A 20124-nucleotide genomic window follows, 5' to 3' on the forward strand; every position below is an offset into this window, starting at 1 on the left:
CAATGTGTGGATTTTTTCTCTCTCTCTCTTCGTGGTAAACTGGGGAAAATGATCTTCATTAGTAAACAACTGGATGAAGAGAGTGTGGAACGGCTTTATATAAACTCTAATATAGCTCGTTTTTTTTTTTTAATTGCTGTGTTGATTCACACGCTGCTTGAGCGGAAAAGCCTCCTATTCAGCATCCAGCTCATTCTCCTGTTCACACAGGTTGACAAATTGGCTTGACCCCTCGTCGCAGCATCACTGAAGGTTTATAAATGTTCTAAAGCGACGTGATTAAGATCGGCTTCAGTCATTACGCTAATGGACATGAATTTTAATTAATGGCCTCCTCGTCGGCGTTGCATGTTAATTATCTAAATGATTTTGTCTCGTCTGCTCACTGTAATTAGAACCTATCTGCAGCTTCACCCGAGTCAGGCTGCTCCTCCGCTACCTGACTCCGGTTACTGTATGTTAACGTCGCAAGATAAAAGGGGGGGGGGGGGAACCCACAATGAAATTCAAACTCAAACATTTATGAGGCGCATTATCTATTGAAGCCATGAAAATTTACCTCGCAGTGATAACAGTGATCAACTGATGAGCCAGGTTTGATAAATGGATGTGCTATGCATCTGGGTCAACCCCTATCTGCTCCATCACCCTCAGGCAGGCGGCGGATTACGTGGCTCCTGTCTGTCTTCGCTGCCGCCGCCCCACATTACAGGAGCTTTAAAAATATATTTCAGCACATTGCGTCTATTTTGGTTTGTGTTTATGCCGCACATCAAAGTAAATATGCCTCCGAGCGCCGGCAACCAGTTAATACATGTGGAATATCAGGCTCTGATGATCTTATTCTGTCATATCTGGCCACACGGTGTCAGAGCTGCCGCAGCCAGATGTTTAAGGCATAATCTCGCTCGCCTGTTCGCTTCTGTGCCGAGGGTGGGATGAGAGGCTCGATGCGGCTCTGAAGTCGGTCCAGAGATTATGTGCCGCGGATGGACCCGGCAGCCAGTTAGATTATCTTATCAACAAGGCCGGAAACAGGTGGCACAGCCGGGCCGCTTCAGTGCGAAAGCAAAAGTAAGTTCAGAGCTTTAACTTATTGTTTGTTGAATCGCTTCACCCTTAACCCAAGAAAGGCTCAGAATAACATCGTGTGCAGCCTGATGCCTTGTTGCTATGTGAACTGCATCACGGTCACTGGACTCGAAGTGTGTTGCTAAATTTTGCTGTAAAGTATCGACACATGCAGTCTGATAAAATACTTACGTGTGATAATGAAGATCCTTTTTACAGAAGTAGTGACGGATTAAGAAGCAACAGGTCTTTTAGTTTTCTCCCTCTCTGATTTGAAATACAATCAACCACGCAATGATGTTTTTATCATTAGCCTGCGTTTACGCTGAAGACTTAACAATCAGTAGTTTGGCCTCCAGGCAGAACGCGGACAAGTAATTAATTGCTGGGTCAATTGGTTGGCATTCAACATAAAAGAATAATGTCGGCGATAGTTAACATTTGACCCATTAACGTTTGACAGACCTTTAGTTCGGACTTTTTCAGCTTTCAGACACAAAAGAAGGAACGCACTCCTACCTGAGAGTAAACATCTCCACGGGAGAGAACGCTGACGCCGTGATGTAAGCAGAGACGGTCTCTCTCTGCCTCATGGGTGTAGCTGGCACCATGACCATGAAATTATTATCCAGCCTGTGTTCGGCGAGCGGGGGGGGGGCCGGGTTCTGGTAGAGCCTCACTCCACCGATCCTCCTCAGCGGCGTGGCGGCGTAGGAGCCGAACAGGCCCTCCTGGCTGGAGCGGATGAAGCTCTCCTTCCGGGCCTCCTCCGGGTGGCACTCTCCGGCCTCCGCCGACTGCAGCATGTAGTAGAGCTCCACCGGGGTGCCCTCGGACGCCTCCGGGCTCCGCTGCCGGCCCGGCACCACGCTGGGCGGCCCGAACCAGTTGGCCAGCGGCTCCAGCTCGGCCACGCACAGCCCCAGCTCGCCCAGCAGCTGGCAGCTGCCGCGCACCTCCTGGGTCTCGTGGAAGGCGAACATGTGCACGCAGGGCAGCTTGCCGACGGTGCTGTAGTCGTCCCAGTCCCGGCCGGCGACGTAGAACAGAACCTGGACCCTGGGCCGCGCCAGGTGGATGCGGGTGTTCATGATGAACGTCTGCACCTTCCAGTTGAAGGTGAACACGGGGGAGGCGGGAAAGACGCCCGGGCTCTGGAGGAGCTCCAACGGGACGGGCTGCTCCACGGAGAGCGGCCCGTAGCTGGCGTTTATGGAGGGCGCGCTCCGGGCCTGGTAGATGAAGAAGGGCTCCGTCCGCGCCATCAGGCTAGAGTTCCTCATGAAGTCCTGGTTGGCCTCCTTCAGAAAGAAGGCCAGCTCCGCGTTGAGCATCTGGTAGTTGACCGGCAGGTACGTGGGGATGGGGGAATACCTCTGCAGCCCCTCCAGGACTCGACAGTCAGATACTGTGAAACAGGAGAGATAAGCCGCGTCAGCTGGTCACAGGAGCCGGACCCAACCACACGCGTGTGTGAGTAACCAGCGATAAGTCAGTTCTGCTGTAACACCATGAACGTGGGCTTTGGACACGTGTTGGATCATCGCTCTCCGCCGGGGCTGTGTGCCAGCGCCACTGTGTTAACTTGATTAAACTTCTTTTTTTAGTGCGCCCACCAAAAATCAATTACACTGACCCTTTTATCAAAACCTATTCGACAACCTTCAGCACCGCCTCATTTACATTTTCCCACACACACATTAGGACATTCTGCAATTATTAATGCTGCACTCTCAGAAAAAGTTCCAACACAAAAGATGTTATCGAGTGCGGTGATGAATGGCGAGATTATTAATCACGTTTATGCATAAAGACAACTGGGGGTAACTGCTAAAGGCATAACAATGATCATTCAAAACAACCACCTCCAGTGTTAAAGGAGTAGAGGCTTGTTTGTTATCGCTGGTGAAGAAGCAGCACGACACCAACAGACAAGGTTTTAATCACAGACTGGGCTTTGACCTTCAATCTGCTGTGTGATTGCGCTCCCCCAGCACGCCGCTCCCGTCTTCACGCTAGCGGCCGCAGCCCTTCTTTCCTTTCAGCGTCCGTGTAAATCAGCGTCCGGACAGTTTACAAATCGGGATGAGACTCGGGATTCGCGGCGCTCGTCTCGACCCCGGCGCCGCCGACGGCCGCGCGGGTTCAAGGCCCCCGGCAGCCGAGGGTCAGCGCCGCCGCTGCTTAAAGTATCACACGGCTGCTTGCGAGTAAACACACGCGCACGAACCTTGTCTTTGCGGACTGGGACCGCGGGCGTCTGAGCAACAGAGCAATCTGTATTTTTCCTGAACAAGCAGGAGATGGTGTTGTTTGTTGGCAGGAGGCAGCGCTGTATAAATGATGCCGCACGTCTGACAGACAACAGGCTCGATAGCAGTGGCGATCAGAGCGATCCTCTGATCCCCTCGGCCCCCTGCTCAAACCCTCGCGTGTTACATCCACTCGACGTGAGCACTTGATTGACTGCAATGCATGTTATGTGACTGAGAAACTGCATTCACTATGGATTTCATGACTTACAGATTACATATTGTGCAAAGGGGATTGTTCGTTTAGAAAGAATATGCATATTCTTGTATCTATGAGTGAAAAAGATGATTCAGACATTCCTAGGATGCTGATAGTCTAACAAGTTGTAAGTCTCTGCGCGACCAAACGAGTGCCTGCTTGCAATTACAAGCACAACATAAGAAGAAGCGTCTCTAAATAAAAACGTGCAAAGAAAAAACAAAGCACAAAGCCGCTGCATCACGTTGCATGTGTCAGGAAGTTATTTCCATTCTATTTGAACCGAAGCCAATCGACTCCTCTTGTGTACAAATAAAATCTAAAAGCGTCATCTCTTAATAAAATGAGCAGCTGCGGCGGAGAGGAGGAAATAGGAGAGAAAATGGAAAAGTCCAATAAAAGGGGGATATTGGTATGTCTGCAGAAAAACATCACCCTGCCAAGGCACCGTGCACCTAATAATTACCTTTGCACATTTAACTGGGCTTACTGAGGTCTATGCAGCAGGTAACTACGGTAACACTACGTTTATAAAGCAATGAAAGAAGCGTGGGATCCACAATAATCAGAATCAGCAGAATCAGTGGGATTAATAAATCATACAAAGCTATTTCCAGATGAATCGTTCCCTTTTTTTTTCTTCCAGGGGGGAGAAATTGAAAACGCAGGAAAAACCTACTTTTCAAACTCCTGTTTAGTTTTTTTTTGTGTTTAGCTTCAAGTGCTTCGATTTAATAGAAGCTTTTTGTGGGGGTCCTCTTCAGCCGCTGACCCCAAGGGTTGACCTCACCGGCCTGTTTGACCCACTAGAAAGACAGAACATCCCGCTTAATTGCTAAATATGTGTTCAGTTCAAGGGAAAAGCTGGGAAAGAAACGCAAGGAACAAAGAGAAACGTCCTGATCCACATCATGTATAATTAAATTTCCCTCTTCTGTGACGTTAAATGATGAAAGAAAACCAGTGATGCTGAGTCAGATAAATTGTAACGATTCAATCTGTTCCTACATTTTCTGGTTTACTTGGTTTCCCTTCTTTACACGCGGCTGCAGATGTGTTTTCCTCATGGACGAGCAGTCGGGACTTTAACCACTGCACCGCTGAACAACTAGAGAGGATGTTCCATGAAATGTTAATGAAGAACGGGCATTATAAAATCCCTGCATGTCTGTTGCTAATAGTTATCATCATTGTCCTGAAATGAATGTTCTCTACAACTAAACTACAGCCGCCGCACATACATACAACCTTTTTTGTTGTTGTTAACAAAACAAAGACCAAATGGCTTTTCCTTTCTTCTCTTCCCCGTATCTACGCGACAAATCACCCTCATTTATTCAGGAAATACATTGTGTGCCCTACATTTAGATTATGTTTGCAGCAACAGTCTATTCGGTATGTCATTTTCAGAGGACTTCAGGAGGCCAGAACCACTGTGACTCACACAACCACCTAGTGTGATGTCAAGATCTAGAACTAGTTAATACGATGTGTTAAAATGATGAAGTCACAAGCAGATCATAGTTGTGGAAACACTGCTCAGTGGGGCACAATCTTAAAGTGATTCGTAGTAGTGTGGTCTACTTTCCGTGTAATCCAGTGTCTAATGCACTGCACAAGCACACAGCATGTAATAGCCTTAAAAAAGGCTCTAGATCCAATTACTTTGGTTGTCACAAATATCTGACGCTGCTCCTGCACACACGCCACAGGCGCTTTAAGCCTTCCACTTCCCGAGGTGACCAGGCGGGGGGTTCCCTGTCAGACGCGACAGGGGCCCGAGGGCGGGTCTCGGGTGAGCGCCACGTATACGTGCAGCCAGTCAAGCGGCAGCGCTCCTCCGGCCGACCCCAGACGCGCTGGCGCAGCCCCGCGCCTTCAGCTTCAGCTCGTGAAGTAGGACTGGCAGAGCGGAGAGCAGCCTTCAGCGCAACAAGGGCCTGAGAACAGGAACACGCGCACTAGTGGGCACCAGGGAGGGGAGGCCCAGCTCCCGCCTCTCCGCACACGCCTGGCTGGAATAATGAATGACTGCCCGGGTGTCTCTGCGCTGCATCACATGGCAAACACGGAAAAGCAAATATAATACAGTAGCAAAACCGCCACATAAACTGCTTGTCGAGATTTCAAATCACTCTCCCTTTGACCGTCACCGTGACCCTGAATCGTTCAGGGCTTTTCCATGAATGCCAAACAGGACAAACTTAAACATGAAGGATGAGCGAAAGCTCTCTAGTCTCATTGAATTACCCGCATCATATTTCTCACCATGTTCAATTAATAAAGGCTATTGAATATGTGACCATGCGTCAAGAATAATAAATACAATATTTCCTTCAAGGATCATTTACGGATGATTTATGCTTTTAAGCCACAAAGAAATTCAAGAATGAGGCAGTGGGAAAAAAAAAGAATCGATACATGACACAGTGTGGTATTACTTCATGCCAGCTTCCATAGAAAAGAAATCATTCAGGCAGATAGAGCTCAGTAGAGTCTGGCTAGCTGTTAAGTAAGAGTCATGCAGGAGCAATGGAAGGGATCTTTACATGTTACATCCAGGTGACTCTTCTTTATCTCTGGGACGAGCTGAAATAGATGCTGCATAATTGTTCTCGATTAAAGGTCAGTGTAAATGACTGCATGCGTGTGTGTGTGTGTGTGTGTGTGTGTGTGTGTGTGTGTGTGTGTGTGTGTGTGTGTGTGTGTGTGTGTGCTGGGATGGGATCCCGCTGGGATGTTTGCTGCCTCACCTCTAATGGATGGCCACATTTAGGACGTTAAGCGCTAATAAAGAGTAATGGGCCAGGGGCTTCGCTGGGGAGGAGGACGACCTGTTTTGAGTTCATGAGAGAAAGAATCATCTGTGGGATTAAAGAGTATCGACCACTGAAGAGTAAACACTGCGGTGCCATGCCGCCGGCCTATTCGGTGAAGCTGCGCATGGGGGCGATGAAGCCAAGTGGGCGCCGCCGCCAGTGCCTGGGATGGTCAGCGGGGGTGTCATTAGAACATGTTGGGAGGTGGAGCAGGTGCAGCAAGGAGGGTTCCCAGCGCGGGAGGCTCCCGCCCGCGTGGCAGCAACCTTGGGAGAACAACACCGCCTTTGTGGCATCTAGCGCACATGGCCGAGGGGGAGAGGGGCTGAGAGCTCCTGGCCCGACAGGAATAGGAGACAAGCACATGTCTGTGTGCCAATCAGTATTCCTACGGCCCCTCTGGACCCGTGGAAAACATAAACTGGGCTCCTGAATGAATCTCTTCCCCCCACGCTGGTCTTTACTGCATAACGATATCGTAAATCAGGCTAAATACAGAGGCAATCGCTGAGCAGAGTCACTCAGTCTCTTTGTGGGAGCGAAGGGATGTTTGATGGCGGGCGGGCTCTGTTAGGACAGGGCAACACATAGACACCGATCCAACAGTGACTTATCGGCTGCCTACTGTCCGGAGCGCGCCGCCGATAGAAATTACAGAACAATTATACGGGATTTCAGGGAAGAATACGTCAACGTTGATAATAATCAGTGTATTGTGGAGAAAAACAAAAGCACATCTGTTCCTTCAATTTACGTTCCTTGTCGGCTCGATCGCGGTTCACATCTGTAAGACGAAATCGTGTTGACACCCAATAAAACAAAAATCAAATTAGGGGAGCAGCAGCTAAGCGGATTTGATTATGAATGAACTGAACAGCTCTCTGATGAGTGTGAGCAACGGGAGGCGGCCTCCTGATGACAGCGGGTGTAAATCACACTGTAACGTGTGCGTCTCTTCTGAGGCCTCCATAAGAAACACCTCGAAACCAACTGTTGTTCCTTGAAATGAGTTTTAGGCGAAGTCAGGAGGCGTTGAAGTTCGTTTGCTCAGTAGCTGCTTCGTGGCAGCACAAGCTTCCGTAAGTTAATTAAATCAGTTTAGAAAGTCAGCGCGGAAGGAAGTTTTTGCTTTGGCTCCAAATTCCCTTTATTTATAGCAAGGTGTGAAAATCAGCCAGTAAATGAAAGAGTTCTGAGGCTCAGTGTCTCTGCATGCTTAAGCGCCTGCCCCCTCCCCGAGTCGACTGGTAAACCTCTCCCCAAGGTCGCAAACATACGGGTGATGAATTCCGCCTGGAGTTCTCCTGACAAGGCTGAAATCCTATAAAGGAGTCACACCGTGATGAGCGTCGGCGAGCGCCACCGCCTATGAATCACTATAGACTTGGCAGGTTTTTTTTCCTCCTGATTTGCTGATATTTGACGAGAAGTGACTTGTTGATAATCTGCAATAATTGACCTTGACAACTCCTCTGCCGCGGCAGCAGACGGTAAAAGCTTGATAAGGCCGGACGGCGCATTCGCAGTGATTGCCGTGCACAATTCAGTCAACGTAAAGATTTGAAGGGAGAGACGCGCTGGAGGCGAAGATCGGCGGTAGGAGCGAGCAGAAAAAGGACTGCGGACGTAGGAAATAAGTAAGAATTTAGAAATCTAGACATGCATGTTGCTGCAGTGTTGTCTCATTGGAGTATCCACACAGCATTGAATGACAGAAGCGGGATCCTTTAATTGCTAAACGAAGAAGCGCTACATTTAAAGTGGCCAAGTCAAAAATTAAAAGTATTATTTTTCGGGGTCGTCTGATGCATTCAGCAGCAGCCGTACTTGGCGTGTTTCACCTCATCTGTTCCGTAACTTCGGACTAATTGGACGGCTGCGTCCAATGATCAGACTTTTCTTCTGAAACACACTGATGAATTATGTATTCGCCCTCGTTATGTCCGTGCAGTCCGTGACGCCTGGCTTAGCACGCGTCTCTTTGTCGTTTGGCAGCTGAATGCAGGTTGAGGTCTCTCCTGTCTGTTGTTACTGTACCTCGGTGTTGCGCGTTCATTACAAAACAGAAGCACGACACAAAGGAAGGAAATAGTAATTTGGGTACACATACGACAAAGAATCAGTGTCGTCTGGTACACGGAGCCAGGGAAAGAATTACACACAAACACATAAGGTCTATCATCCTATTATCTTAGTAATGTGATGAGGGTGAAGGCTTTTGTGTTTATACAACACTAGTCTCTACTACAGCAATATTTGTCTTCGGCCACTGGACCTAGAAAATACTGTATGACACGTGTCTCTTTCACCCACACTGTCTGATTCCCTGGTGGAAACGCTCCTGATGGACTGGCCTTCAATCTGCAGGTTCACCTAAAACCTGCCAAAGTGAACTCTGTGAACAAGTAGCTCCACTTTGGAGCAGGCGAAGAAAACCACAAGGCCAAGGCGGACAAATGTTTCTATATCAGGCTGGATCAGAAGAAAAAGCCAGGCTCCTCTCCGCCGTCGGCAGAGACAGTTTTCGTCGTCTTAAGGAATGATTTCCAGCGAGCGATGACTAAGGGCACGTGTAGTTTCCAAAGCCCGTCAGCTGCCGAGCTCAACCCTAATCCTTTGATTGGCAGCAACTCCAGCAAACTCTGTGGGGATCCTGGAACACTGGGTTTTCTCCTGAGACAGCTCTGACAGCTGTATACAGATGTTTGCTTTCACGTGTAAAACAATAGCTACAGTATAAGAATAGAAACAAATTATTATTGCAAACATGCGTAAGTTAGAGATGGTAGCTGTAATAACTGATAAGATCACAATCACCTGTGTCTATAAAACACTCACCAGCCTTTTTCATTAGAATTTGACCTTGCTAACATTTCCAGACTTTTAATTTTAGCAGCTTGTTTATTCTTCCTACTAATTCACCGTCGACCACACTTTTCTCTTGATGGTTTCAGGCCACTCTTTACTCAGCAGCATTTTTGATCCAGCTCTGTTTCTTATATCTAGGTTGAAATCAGTGGCGTTGTAAAGAACAAGTAACTTCATTTTCACATATAACCCAAGTCTCTACGTCGTCGCACCAAAACAGCCAACAGACCTAGTGGGGCTGCGAGCGGCCGGCTGCTGTAATTCGATTTCCTTTCCTGCAGATCAAAGAATTCAGCGTTTCAGCACAGTGCATTTAGGGTTCACGCCGTCTTATACATAAACAAGCCGAGCGTGAAATCGCACGGACAGACAGACGCGTCTCTCATTGGACGCTTCCAATAAGCTGTCACTCTTCCTCAGCGGCGCCGCACACTTCAACATCTGCGAGGGGAAAAACAAAGCAAACAGCATTTGGATGAGTGGCAGAGACTCGTCCGATACTTCACTGCGTCAGAAGGCGGTAGCGGCAGAAACTGCAGCAGTTGATAGAAGTCCTAGAGCTGCAGTCAAGCGAACAGCTGGATGATGCAGCATCTACAGCTGGATTAGCCTTTAACCAAGAGACAAATGCTTAAAGCACGGTGCAATCTGTTGTGTTGTCTCTGGCTGCAGTGCAGATGTTTGACCCGTGAGACAATCCAGATGATCAGGATGGAGATCTAACCCGATAGAGGCCACGAGCTCCACAGCAGACTGAGTGGGAGCCACGTCTTTAACCAGAGTGTATGAACACGGCTCCACTGCTCCAGTCATAGCACCACTGCTAATGTGATTGAAGTCCACTTCATCACCAGGCTCCTGGCTCCATTTCTTACAGTACGAAGAGATATACCGTGGCAATAATAACTCACGAACGCTCTCTGTCAAATAGTGAGCAACTCCAGATTCCTATCAAATAATTGATATAATTCTCCCGTATCCCGCGTTCAGGTTGTCTGTGCTTTATATGCTTTTGTGCGAGAGGTTCAGTGTTTATGCTTTGAGTTTCTCGGCGTCCGCCTCAGGTTTGCTGCACCACGAAGCAGGAACATGTGATTCTCATCCGTCTTCATTCACAGGCGGCCGCCGCCGCCGAGTCCGAGCCGCCACCTCGCAGGTCAGGCCTGAATGTTCTGGTGTCGCTCTGTGGAAACACCCCACACGTGCGACGTCTGCCTCCGCTGCTTCACAGGTCGTTTGTCTTTATCAAAGCCGCCGTTTTCTCGCCGCCTCCTCTGCCGCGTGACGCCAAACGGCGCGATCCGTCGAAAGCGTCCGCCTGCGAGACAACGCCGGGCCGACACAGAAATCTGTGACTTCGTAACTGACAAAAAGCCACAGTCTCTTCACTTACAGGCTAAATGAGATGTGCAATTAAAGACGTCGCCTCCGGGCTTCGAGGCAACCACCACATTTGTCCTACTTCTGCTGCTCACACAGCCCATTATGTGCCAGCATGCGTTCTGACAGGCCCGTAACCCGTGACGACCGGCGAGTAGACGGCGGGTCGCTGCTGCTCAATACGTAGCCAAGATTACGACTGCTTTGACCTTCATCCTATATGCCCACATTCTCACGCTGCCAGAGTGAAATTATCCACGGTACCATCCTCTGTTTGGACGATTGCACCTCTGGTTCGACCAAGAAACTGCCCAATAGACCATCTACAGCTGCTCCAGCAGCAAAAATAATAAAGTCATTCTAATTTAACTAGCCACTAATTTTAAGCAGGTGGAAACGCATTCAGTTTGCCTTGACATCCAAATACAGCTTCATTCCCAATTTGAATGACATTATAATATTTTTAGGCTAATCCTTGGTTATCTCTGAGGTCATTCTGTCTCAGCTTCATGTGGCTCTTTCCAATTTGCGTGAAATTGAAGGCCCCAGGGTTAAAGAGGAGAATCTGCAGTGGCAGATAGTGGTTGAGGACGAGCGCTAACTGCCAGCGCGTCGCCCCCTGGCCCGGGTGGCGCCGCTCAGCACCAAAGGGCCATTGACTCACTTTCGCCACTGTCTATATTGTGACTGGACCACTCCGACCCTGCCCCTTAGCGTGGGAGGAACAAAGCCGAACCAACACCCCAGTCTGCCGATACGGGCGACAGGACAGCACGAGCAAGATGGAGGCGGGAAAGCATGCTTTAGCTACAGATCAGGATAAACCTGCTGGGATGCCGGGGGTCTTTCCTGGTCTTACAGGCATGCTGACTCGCGCGACTTCACTCGAGGGAGTTCATTAAGTCTGAGCCGGACTAACTTGTACACTGATTGTACTCCGTGGCGGCCATTTCTTTCACTCTGATTAGGAGCCAGTGATTGTGTCGAGACCTACTGAGAACGAACACAACACACACACACACACACACACACACACACACACACACACACACACACACACACACACACACACACACACACACACACACACACACACACACAGGAATTCCAATTACGGCGAGTGCCATCTAGCCAACGCTCAGGGTGTACTTTAGGCAATTTACATCTAACTGAGTTGTCGTGAATGAATAAATGATTATTCTGAGGGGTTGTTTCTGTTGGTAGAGCACTGGCTTTGAAAAATCAAAGCGGCGAGGTAACATCGCATCCCATAATCAGAAACACACATTTGAAATGTGTGTTTCACTTTGCGGGTTACAGTGAATCAACTCTGCCATTACTGCACCCTGACAAACCATTCACGGAGCTTTTTGGCATCGTTCAGCTCTTTGTTTTGGTCTGAGAGTTTAACTGCATTATTTTCAGACTCGTGCAGCTCTTTTCGCTGAAACAACACAAACCAGTCACACACAGCTAACAAGCTGAAGTTACTTACATTTAATAATTAGACTCAAAAAGTGCTGTAAAAGTTTGCTTAGATCATCACTGTTATAACATACATGACTATTCATCTGTGATTCACTGAAGCCCACAGTGTCTGTGCTGCTTCACTGATAATGCACATGTTGATTTCATACAGAGGCTTTATATCAGGCTAATGCTCTACAGTATTTCAAATTATAATATGTGCTGTGTCAGAAGCACCTTTCCATCTCCCATAATTCATTCATCACGCTGCAGTACATTGGCTTGCTGTCACAGTTCACAGGTCACAACAAACTCCTCAGCATCGTTCCGGCTCCAGCAGACAACAGTGATTATTCACAAACACAGCAGATTGCTCCAGGGTTAAAACGAATATGTTTTAAAATTAATATTCGCTGCTTCGGCGGTGGGTCTAGGTGCCGCTGCTCAGCGCTCAACTGCGTGGGGAGCGCCACTCGGAATCACAAAGAGGCGCACAACTGCCATTTTAACATAATCTCGACAATCAATCTGCCACATCACAAAGAAGCCAATGGGCCTTGACAATATGTACCTGTCAGATCATTGCCTCTAATGCATTAAGCTCCGATGCCTCTGATAGACAGCGACAGCTCCACACGCCAGCGAGCGCCCCACTCTCTCCGAGGCGGAGGCAGCCTTTTGTCCGTCCACCTGCCTGCGATTACTCAAATCAAAAATGCGTGACCGCTCAGGAGTTATGGATTCATCGCTGCTGACAGCGAGGAAAGGGGAGCTGGTTAAAGACGGGCATGTAATAAGCTGTGCTACATCAGCAGGAAACTATACCGGTTGCACAAAACGCTTTTGTGCACGGTGTCATTTTACTGAGTCGACTTTTTTTAAGTTCTTGTTATATTCAGGCAAACTATTCATGTTAGTTTTGGCCTCACGTGTGAACCTATGGGACAGAAACAACAGTAATGGGCCAATAAAGTTGTTGAGAGATTTGAGAGTTTGAGCTTGGTGTGGGATATATTACAGTAATAATATTGCCTACTGTGAAATGCTAACCTCCATAATAATGGCATTTTATTAGTGCATTCAAGAAATAAAACATATTTTTAATACCACACAATGAAACTGCATCCTCATTACAGTGAGCTTTCTTTTTCCAAGCAGAATAAAAACGTTCAGCTGTTGCATTAAGGTCATTAGTTACAATATACAGCTGCAAATATTTGAGGTTGAATGAGAAACCAACACTCTAACATCACATTGTTCAAATTGCCTGTTCTTTTTCCTGAGTTGCGTATGATTTTACTGCCGAATCCTATGTTACAGGAATGTTACATGAGATGATAAATGATAAAGTGACTAATGGATGGACTGCTGTGAAACAGACATTTGGAGTCAAAGAGTAGTTTTCCTCTTCACCATGAAATAGTCTGACAACAATTGGAAAGATTGATGTTTTGCACTGGCACAGCCATACGTTGTCCCCAGAGGATGAATACCCTGTGATTTCTCAGAAAGCGTCACCAATGAGACAACGTTTTCCCATATCTGGTGGATATGTCAACATTGGTGAATGTCTCATGGTCCCCAGAGGATGTCGTTGACTGGGACGATATCCTGACATCTGTGGAATCATTAGTAGAGAAATGTTCAACCCATGAGGCACAGTGTTACTGTATCTTAAATGTTCAGTTGCTCCCACACTACAGTCAGATATTAACACTGACTTGTTCGCACATAAACAACAGAACAATTACTATCTAGCCTGTACAGTATGTCAAACTATGTGTAATGCAGTCTGATCTCAGGGTTTCCCTCTGAGAAGGCTGGGGCAGATTTATGGGGCGGTGCTCTGCTCAGACACAGCGACTGACTGATGAGATGATGCACAAACACTGAATCAGCATGTTTACCAGCTATTACAATGACCCGTGCACACACACACACACACACACACACACACACACACACACACACACACACACGTGACCCCGACCCTTAAAGCTTTTACACGCCTTCCCTGATCACGAATTCTGATTAAATTGAATTTTAGATCTTGGCAGTTATGAAGAGTCAATTAACACAGGCTAGATGGCCTATGTGGAAACATTAAAGTGATGATACTGGAATTTATGGGGTCAAAAACCCTTTGGACTCAGTGATTGTAAAGCTACAATGCACCCCTCCCACACACACTTGACGTGTAATGACAACGAAATAGGGTGGTGGAGAGGATTTAGAGGAGATTCCTCCCACTCAGCGCGCTTCATTCAATATACACAAACGCACAGGGGTTGACACCTGAACATATAGCCTAAAATGCCGTGATGGTGGGTAATTACACAACACAGACGCTGGAAGAGCACCTCACGCCGTGCTGCTGTCTGTTTACCTCCACTCAGCCTTCAAGGGAACCTGCAGAAAACACCCAAGTCACACCAAATTGGATCTGAGAGAAGGGAAAAATCTGCCTCTTTTTATCAGCGTCCACCGTCTCAGAAGTGCACCTCGGTGTGCTCCGAGCCCGGCTGTATGATAGACTTGATAAAAATACACCAGCGAGCCGGGGATTTATTCTGTTCTTTTCATGTTCTCTCATCTGTAAATAAACGCCATTATAGGTTTGTTTTTTACTCGTGCTCATTCAAGAAAACGTATTAGTTAAATATGTGACTGCTGATGGAAATGGAGCTGAACTGTCAAAGGTGTGAATGTACAAACCCGCAGCCGCCAGTGAGACTTTCTGACTAAAAAATGAAAAGTTGAAAGAAAAGCGAAGAGAGAAAAAACGGGCGTCTGGCTGTAGAATGAGGAAAAAGCAACTCGTCTGATCCAACACGAACCAGTGTGACACAGACGTGCTGCATGAAACAGTCCATAGCCAATACATTAGGAAAAGCATAAAGATAAACAGCAGCAGTCTATTAATACCATCTGCTCTCAGCTGGATGCTAACGCGGCAGTGCTCAGTGGAAGCTGCGGAAATGAGCACACACCTACATTCACGCCGATGACTTTATGCAACAGCCTGTTTGTGAACGGATTTGAGTCATCCTCCTTTCTCCAGTAAGTTTTAAAAATACCCCATTCACTGCTCCGGCAGCGCGTCACGGCTCCTCGGCCGCCGCTCGCCCGCTCGAGAACGCGAGTCGTAAGCCTTAGAGGACCGCCGGGGGCGACAGAGAGGGAGCTCAACGCCCGCCGCGGGACGGATCCTTTCGGAGGCGTCCGCGGAGGAACGAGTGAGCTCTGTGGGGGGTCAATGAGGCGATCCTACAGGACAGTGTCCCTCGATACGGGGAGACCCGGGGGCGGTGTGCTCAGCGCCTACGGATGCAGATTGAAGGCGATCCCTGCTTGAGTCCCGCTTGGATCCGGTTAGGCACCACGGATGAGACGCGGGGAGGGATTCCTCTGACTAGAGCACACCTGAGGGCATCAATTAATAGAGACGACACAAGATGTGAAAGGCATCGAGTGTTCGTCGTCACTTTATAACAGATGTTTGCTGCTTCTAATCACTCAGACGATACTCATGCTTTTACAAACAGACTCACCGTGGCGCCGGTTCACCCACACTCATCCCTCCCAAATCACGGCTCACGTTTTTTTTTTTTGCTGCGCGGGCATTTCCCAGCGTCGGCCTGATACCCCCGTTTCCCGGAGCGCGTTATCAATTTTGATCACTATTCACAGCGAGGAGCCGTGTCCTGCAGCTCCATGACACACAATGCTCAATTAGGCTCACACTGCGTTCGGGCTCTGAGAAGGCCTTGGCATACGGCAAACATCATTTCCATGCACTTGAAGCGAGTGAGTCAGCACTCATAACAAAGCTGCCGTCAAATAGGAGACACCCTCGGAGCCCCGGGCATCATCAAGGTGAGCCCACACAATAAATGTGCGAGATGCAGTGTGAGAGTACTTAGAGGCGCTGCATGACCTTTCATTGTGTAGGTAATCAGTGTGGGTGGTTCTTTTGTTTGGACTATAACTGTAGGCCTCGGCATGAATGAAATCAAATCATGATCCGTGGGCTCAAAGCAAAAGACGCCAAAAAGCTACAACTAGTGAATAAAGACCTTTTTTATAATTATAGTTAAAAAAAAGGTTGTCGCCTCTGTGTATAAACAGCTTCCTCTATTACCTAGAGGAAACACTCACAATACTGGCAGGAAGCACTTTCCAAATAGCATTTTAGGTTAAATCCGTTTCCCCGCAAGACAGAAGGGATCCATTAACCAGACCACCAGCTGCTCTCAGATCTGTATATTCATCCAAAGTAAATGCTGCACTTCTCTGTGTGACACGGCGCGATTGAAATGATGATGGAACGCCGTGCGCGGTGCGAACTGAAATTTACATGACATCCTTGAGCTACAAAAATATATCTCACCACTGCAGGTCTGTGTAACTTTCCCCCCCTGAAACACTTGTGAGCTTTGAGAGGATTTTTTTTTTCTTTTATGTAATATCCTGAAAGCCAAGAGGTAATAAAGCCCCAGTGCCGCTGTGCACAACAGACCCAGACAAAGTGAAATGTTTGCCAGATAAATCGTATTTAGGGGCGCGTTGTGCAGCTACAGGTTCGACTTCATACATAAAACTTGAATAAAAACATGAGGTATTGATTTCTGATTGAGATATAACGCAGCATAATGCTGTATAAAACATATATTCACATACAAAACCAGTGACTCAGAGGCTGTTATTGCCCCACTGTTGCTCAGGTACGGGGTTTGATTCATACTGTTCCCACGCTCGACGTCCGAGTTGTCTCTTGACAGCATAATATGGAATAAAGTGAAATAAGGAAATAACAGCAACCATGCGATTAGTCGAGAGTCGGTTGTTCAGTGGGGGGGCGATGGATGAGCAAATAGGCTGAAATAGTGCTTACCTCCCAAAAGTAACAGCATCATCTGAAGCGCAATGATATGCAACATGTTTCTGTGAGACAAACACGAGCCCCCCTCCCCAAAAAAATGTATGGAAGCCGAAAGGGCTTAGTTCCGAGGAAAGGCTCCTACTCGGAGCGGCTTAAGTAAAAATGGAAAAGCATCGTTTGTGCGGACAACTAAGTTTAAAAGCCTCGTCAGTGGTGACTTTCTACTTGCTGTCAGGAAAAACCGAGACCCGGAGGGGGGGATTCTCTGAGCCGTGGCCGTGGAGCATGTCTGCCAGGTGAACGCTCAGAGGCGCGAAACGCGTGGAAAAGCAGCGGCGGCAGTGCAGCGGCACATCTTCGAGGAGAGGACTTGTAAATGTGCGGTTATCCAAAAAAAAAGAGTGGCATCGAAAGTGCTCCTAATCCCGCGTCCTCGGCCGGCGGCTCCGCGTCCTCCGCATCACTGGCTCCCCAAAGTTGGCTGCCGCCTCGCGCGCCTCAAAGTCCCACAGTTTGGGGGGGGAATGGACGCGGCTCCCGCCCGGCATCGCGCGTCCCGAGACACAGAATGGAAGTTGAGGTCGCGGCATAAGTCGGCCAACGTCTACCGCCAGACAACGCGCGGGGCGCGCGGGGGTCCTGGGTGAGCGCGACGCACGGCGGCACGCGGCGGCCGCGGAGCGCGCGCAGCTCTGCCCTCGGTGCCAAGCGGTCAGCTGCCACCCGCAATTAGACGTTGGCACCGGGTGGTGTGAATGTTGGTTCGGCGTCCGCTCTCCAGCCGTCAGCGTTCCGCTTGTGCGGCTACGGGCGGCCGCTTCGGCGGAGGTTACGCATTGTCAGCCTGTCCAATGCGCGTCGAGAGCAGAAGAAGAAAGCCCACGGTGACAATAACTGTTGTTGGCACGCGCATGGGGGGGGTTGGGGGGAGGGGAGGGGAAGGGGGCGCGTGGCGCTCCAGGAACACGTCGCAGACGGCGCTGGGAATAACAACGCGTTTTTTTTTAACCAACTGAATTCACACTGACTGCAAAATGTCTCAATCTAACCCGAGCACAGTCGCAGCTAATGACTAACTGCGGCTTCACGTTCATTTACTGTGCACAAATGAATGACTTTTTAAAAGTTAACTGGCTGCGTGACTGCGCCACTCGGCGGGCACTAGCGACCCCTTGTGGCCGTGGGAACTCCTCCGAACAGCGGCGTCTGCTGTGGATGTGGACGACGGAAGGCAGCTACAGTATAAACCCAGTATGAAAGTGATTTACTGGTGAAAAACATGTTATCTCTGACGTCTGACATGCTATGATAGATGACGTGATGTTCCATCGCTCTTCTCTGTATAGTGTTGTTCAGCGTTTATTTCCTTATTGAGGGTTAAGGCAGTCTACACGGCCTCAGTTCCTCCTTCAGCATGTGCAAAGCAGCTTCTTAACGTGATGAAGTGGGCTTCTCTCTTAAGACGAGGAGCCCCGTGTATCTCAACCGTGGCCGCTGATGAATCACTTCAAACTGAAACTCTTAACACAAAAATGAAATATGGATTATTACAGTAATCTGGTCATTAATTAAACTGTGAGCCACTCTTCTTTCTGCGCAAGCCAGATGGTGTTTTAGAGGAAAGATAAAGAAAGATCTATGAATACTAAATACAGAACTATCAAATTAGTCACAATCTAATCCTTTTTCTCCTGAACATGTGACATGTGTGTCTTCGCCTGGTGCTGAGTGTTTGTTTAAGACCAACATAGGTTTGGTTAGTATTTCTAGAGGCCAGTCATGCTTTTATTACAGTATTTATTACAGGCCTGGAGACAATGGAGGAACAAAGTTTTGCAAATGGAAGAGGGGGAATTTGCCATTTAGGACACCTTTTTCTTCTTCTCTTCAAATTCCATTTCCTCTACAAGAGCCGAACATGTGCTTCTTCCTATATGTGTGCAATTCGACCTGAGAAATACTGTAACTGCACCATTTTTACAGCTGGGGAAGGCATCAGGGGTGGAATGACTAAAGTGCTGACAGGGAACAGTCCAGAACAGGCTTGGTAGCTGTTCAAACACAGAACCTTCTGGAGCCCAGCGCTCGGTCAAATCCCATGAAGCCCGGTCTACACTGAGGTCCATTCAGCTGGATGAAATCAGCGGGAGGTCAGCAGACGGAGCCAGAGTGGCTTATGTTACAGCGTCTGGAGCCGTAGCTCGCTTCCACACATGGTAAGTCCATTTCCCAGACTAAATTAGCGAGACGTTGGCCGCTGGAACAACTCCCACTCCATCCATCTTCCTCCCAAAGACGGTGAAAACACATGAGCTGAAATATGCTTGAGTTTTCTAAACAGACACAGCAATTCCCAGCAACACCTTGAGAGATACTTGGAGGCGAAAATACAAACGATTGCGTCTTGACAGACGTTTAGATCTGCAGACCTCTCCGAGGACAGGTCTTAAGACTTTGATGTCTGGAAAAAAGGTCTCAAGTCTTTGATGTCTTGAAAAAGATCTGGAAGCTTTGAAAGTAGCGCAAAGGCTGAAATGCCAGACACGTTCAGATACAACAAGCTGCATTTCCACTGTCTGACACCAATCTCCGCATTTTACTTTGGCTACTTAGTTTCAAGCCAGCACACCGATTTCCTGTCAGGAATACTAAGACCATTTCTAGCTTATAGCATATTTTTATATGTATGTATGTATATATATGGGGAATATTCAGATAGAAAAAGCACCAACAGGATTGGAAACAGTACACAGTGTTTCTGAAGTTTCCCAATGTCACGTCATGACCTTCTGCAGGTCCCTGGGGGTATATACCATATACTCTATATTTCTCATAATGAAGTGTCCCCTGTGTCTTCTGTTGGGGTGGTTTGCCTCATCTATGACCTTACCCAGCTTCAGTAGCTCGTCCTCCAGTCAGCTGGTAGACAGGAAGCCCAAATTCATCACCCCCCTTTCATTCCTCTCCCCCGGCCTATCTGATCTATGATAGCATTCATAATAACCGCTGCAGAAGGCCCCGTCGCCCTCTGCGCCTTGCCCACTCCCAGCCTGCACAGATTACCACCAGCCATTCACGGCCCATTAAAAGTGTATTTACTTATCAGCTTCTCTGGGGCCGTCACTC

At 48.1% G+C, this 20124-nt stretch overlaps 1 protein-coding gene across 1 annotated transcript in view; it reads right to left on the bottom strand.

Annotated features, from left to right (window-relative positions):
* Positions 1 to 17884, bottom strand: part of si:dkeyp-14d3.1 (transmembrane protein 132C) — an 85034-nt gene extending 67150 nt beyond the window's left edge. The window contains exons 1-2 of the mRNA XM_029160718.3: positions 17011 to 17884; positions 1591 to 2479 (exon numbers count right to left, since the gene is read on the bottom strand). Coding sequence (XP_029016551.1) covers positions 1591 to 2479; positions 17011 to 17056 — 935 coding nt within the window. The 5' untranslated portion in view covers positions 17057 to 17884. The remainder of the gene's footprint in view (positions 1 to 1590; positions 2480 to 17010) is intronic.
* Positions 17885 to 20124: the final 2240 nt, after the last annotated feature.

The sequence above is a fragment of the Betta splendens genome, chromosome 9, assembly GCF_900634795.4.
Source record: "Betta splendens chromosome 9, fBetSpl5.4, whole genome shotgun sequence".
In the NCBI taxonomy this organism is placed as follows: Eukaryota; Metazoa; Chordata; class Actinopteri; order Anabantiformes; family Osphronemidae; genus Betta; species Betta splendens.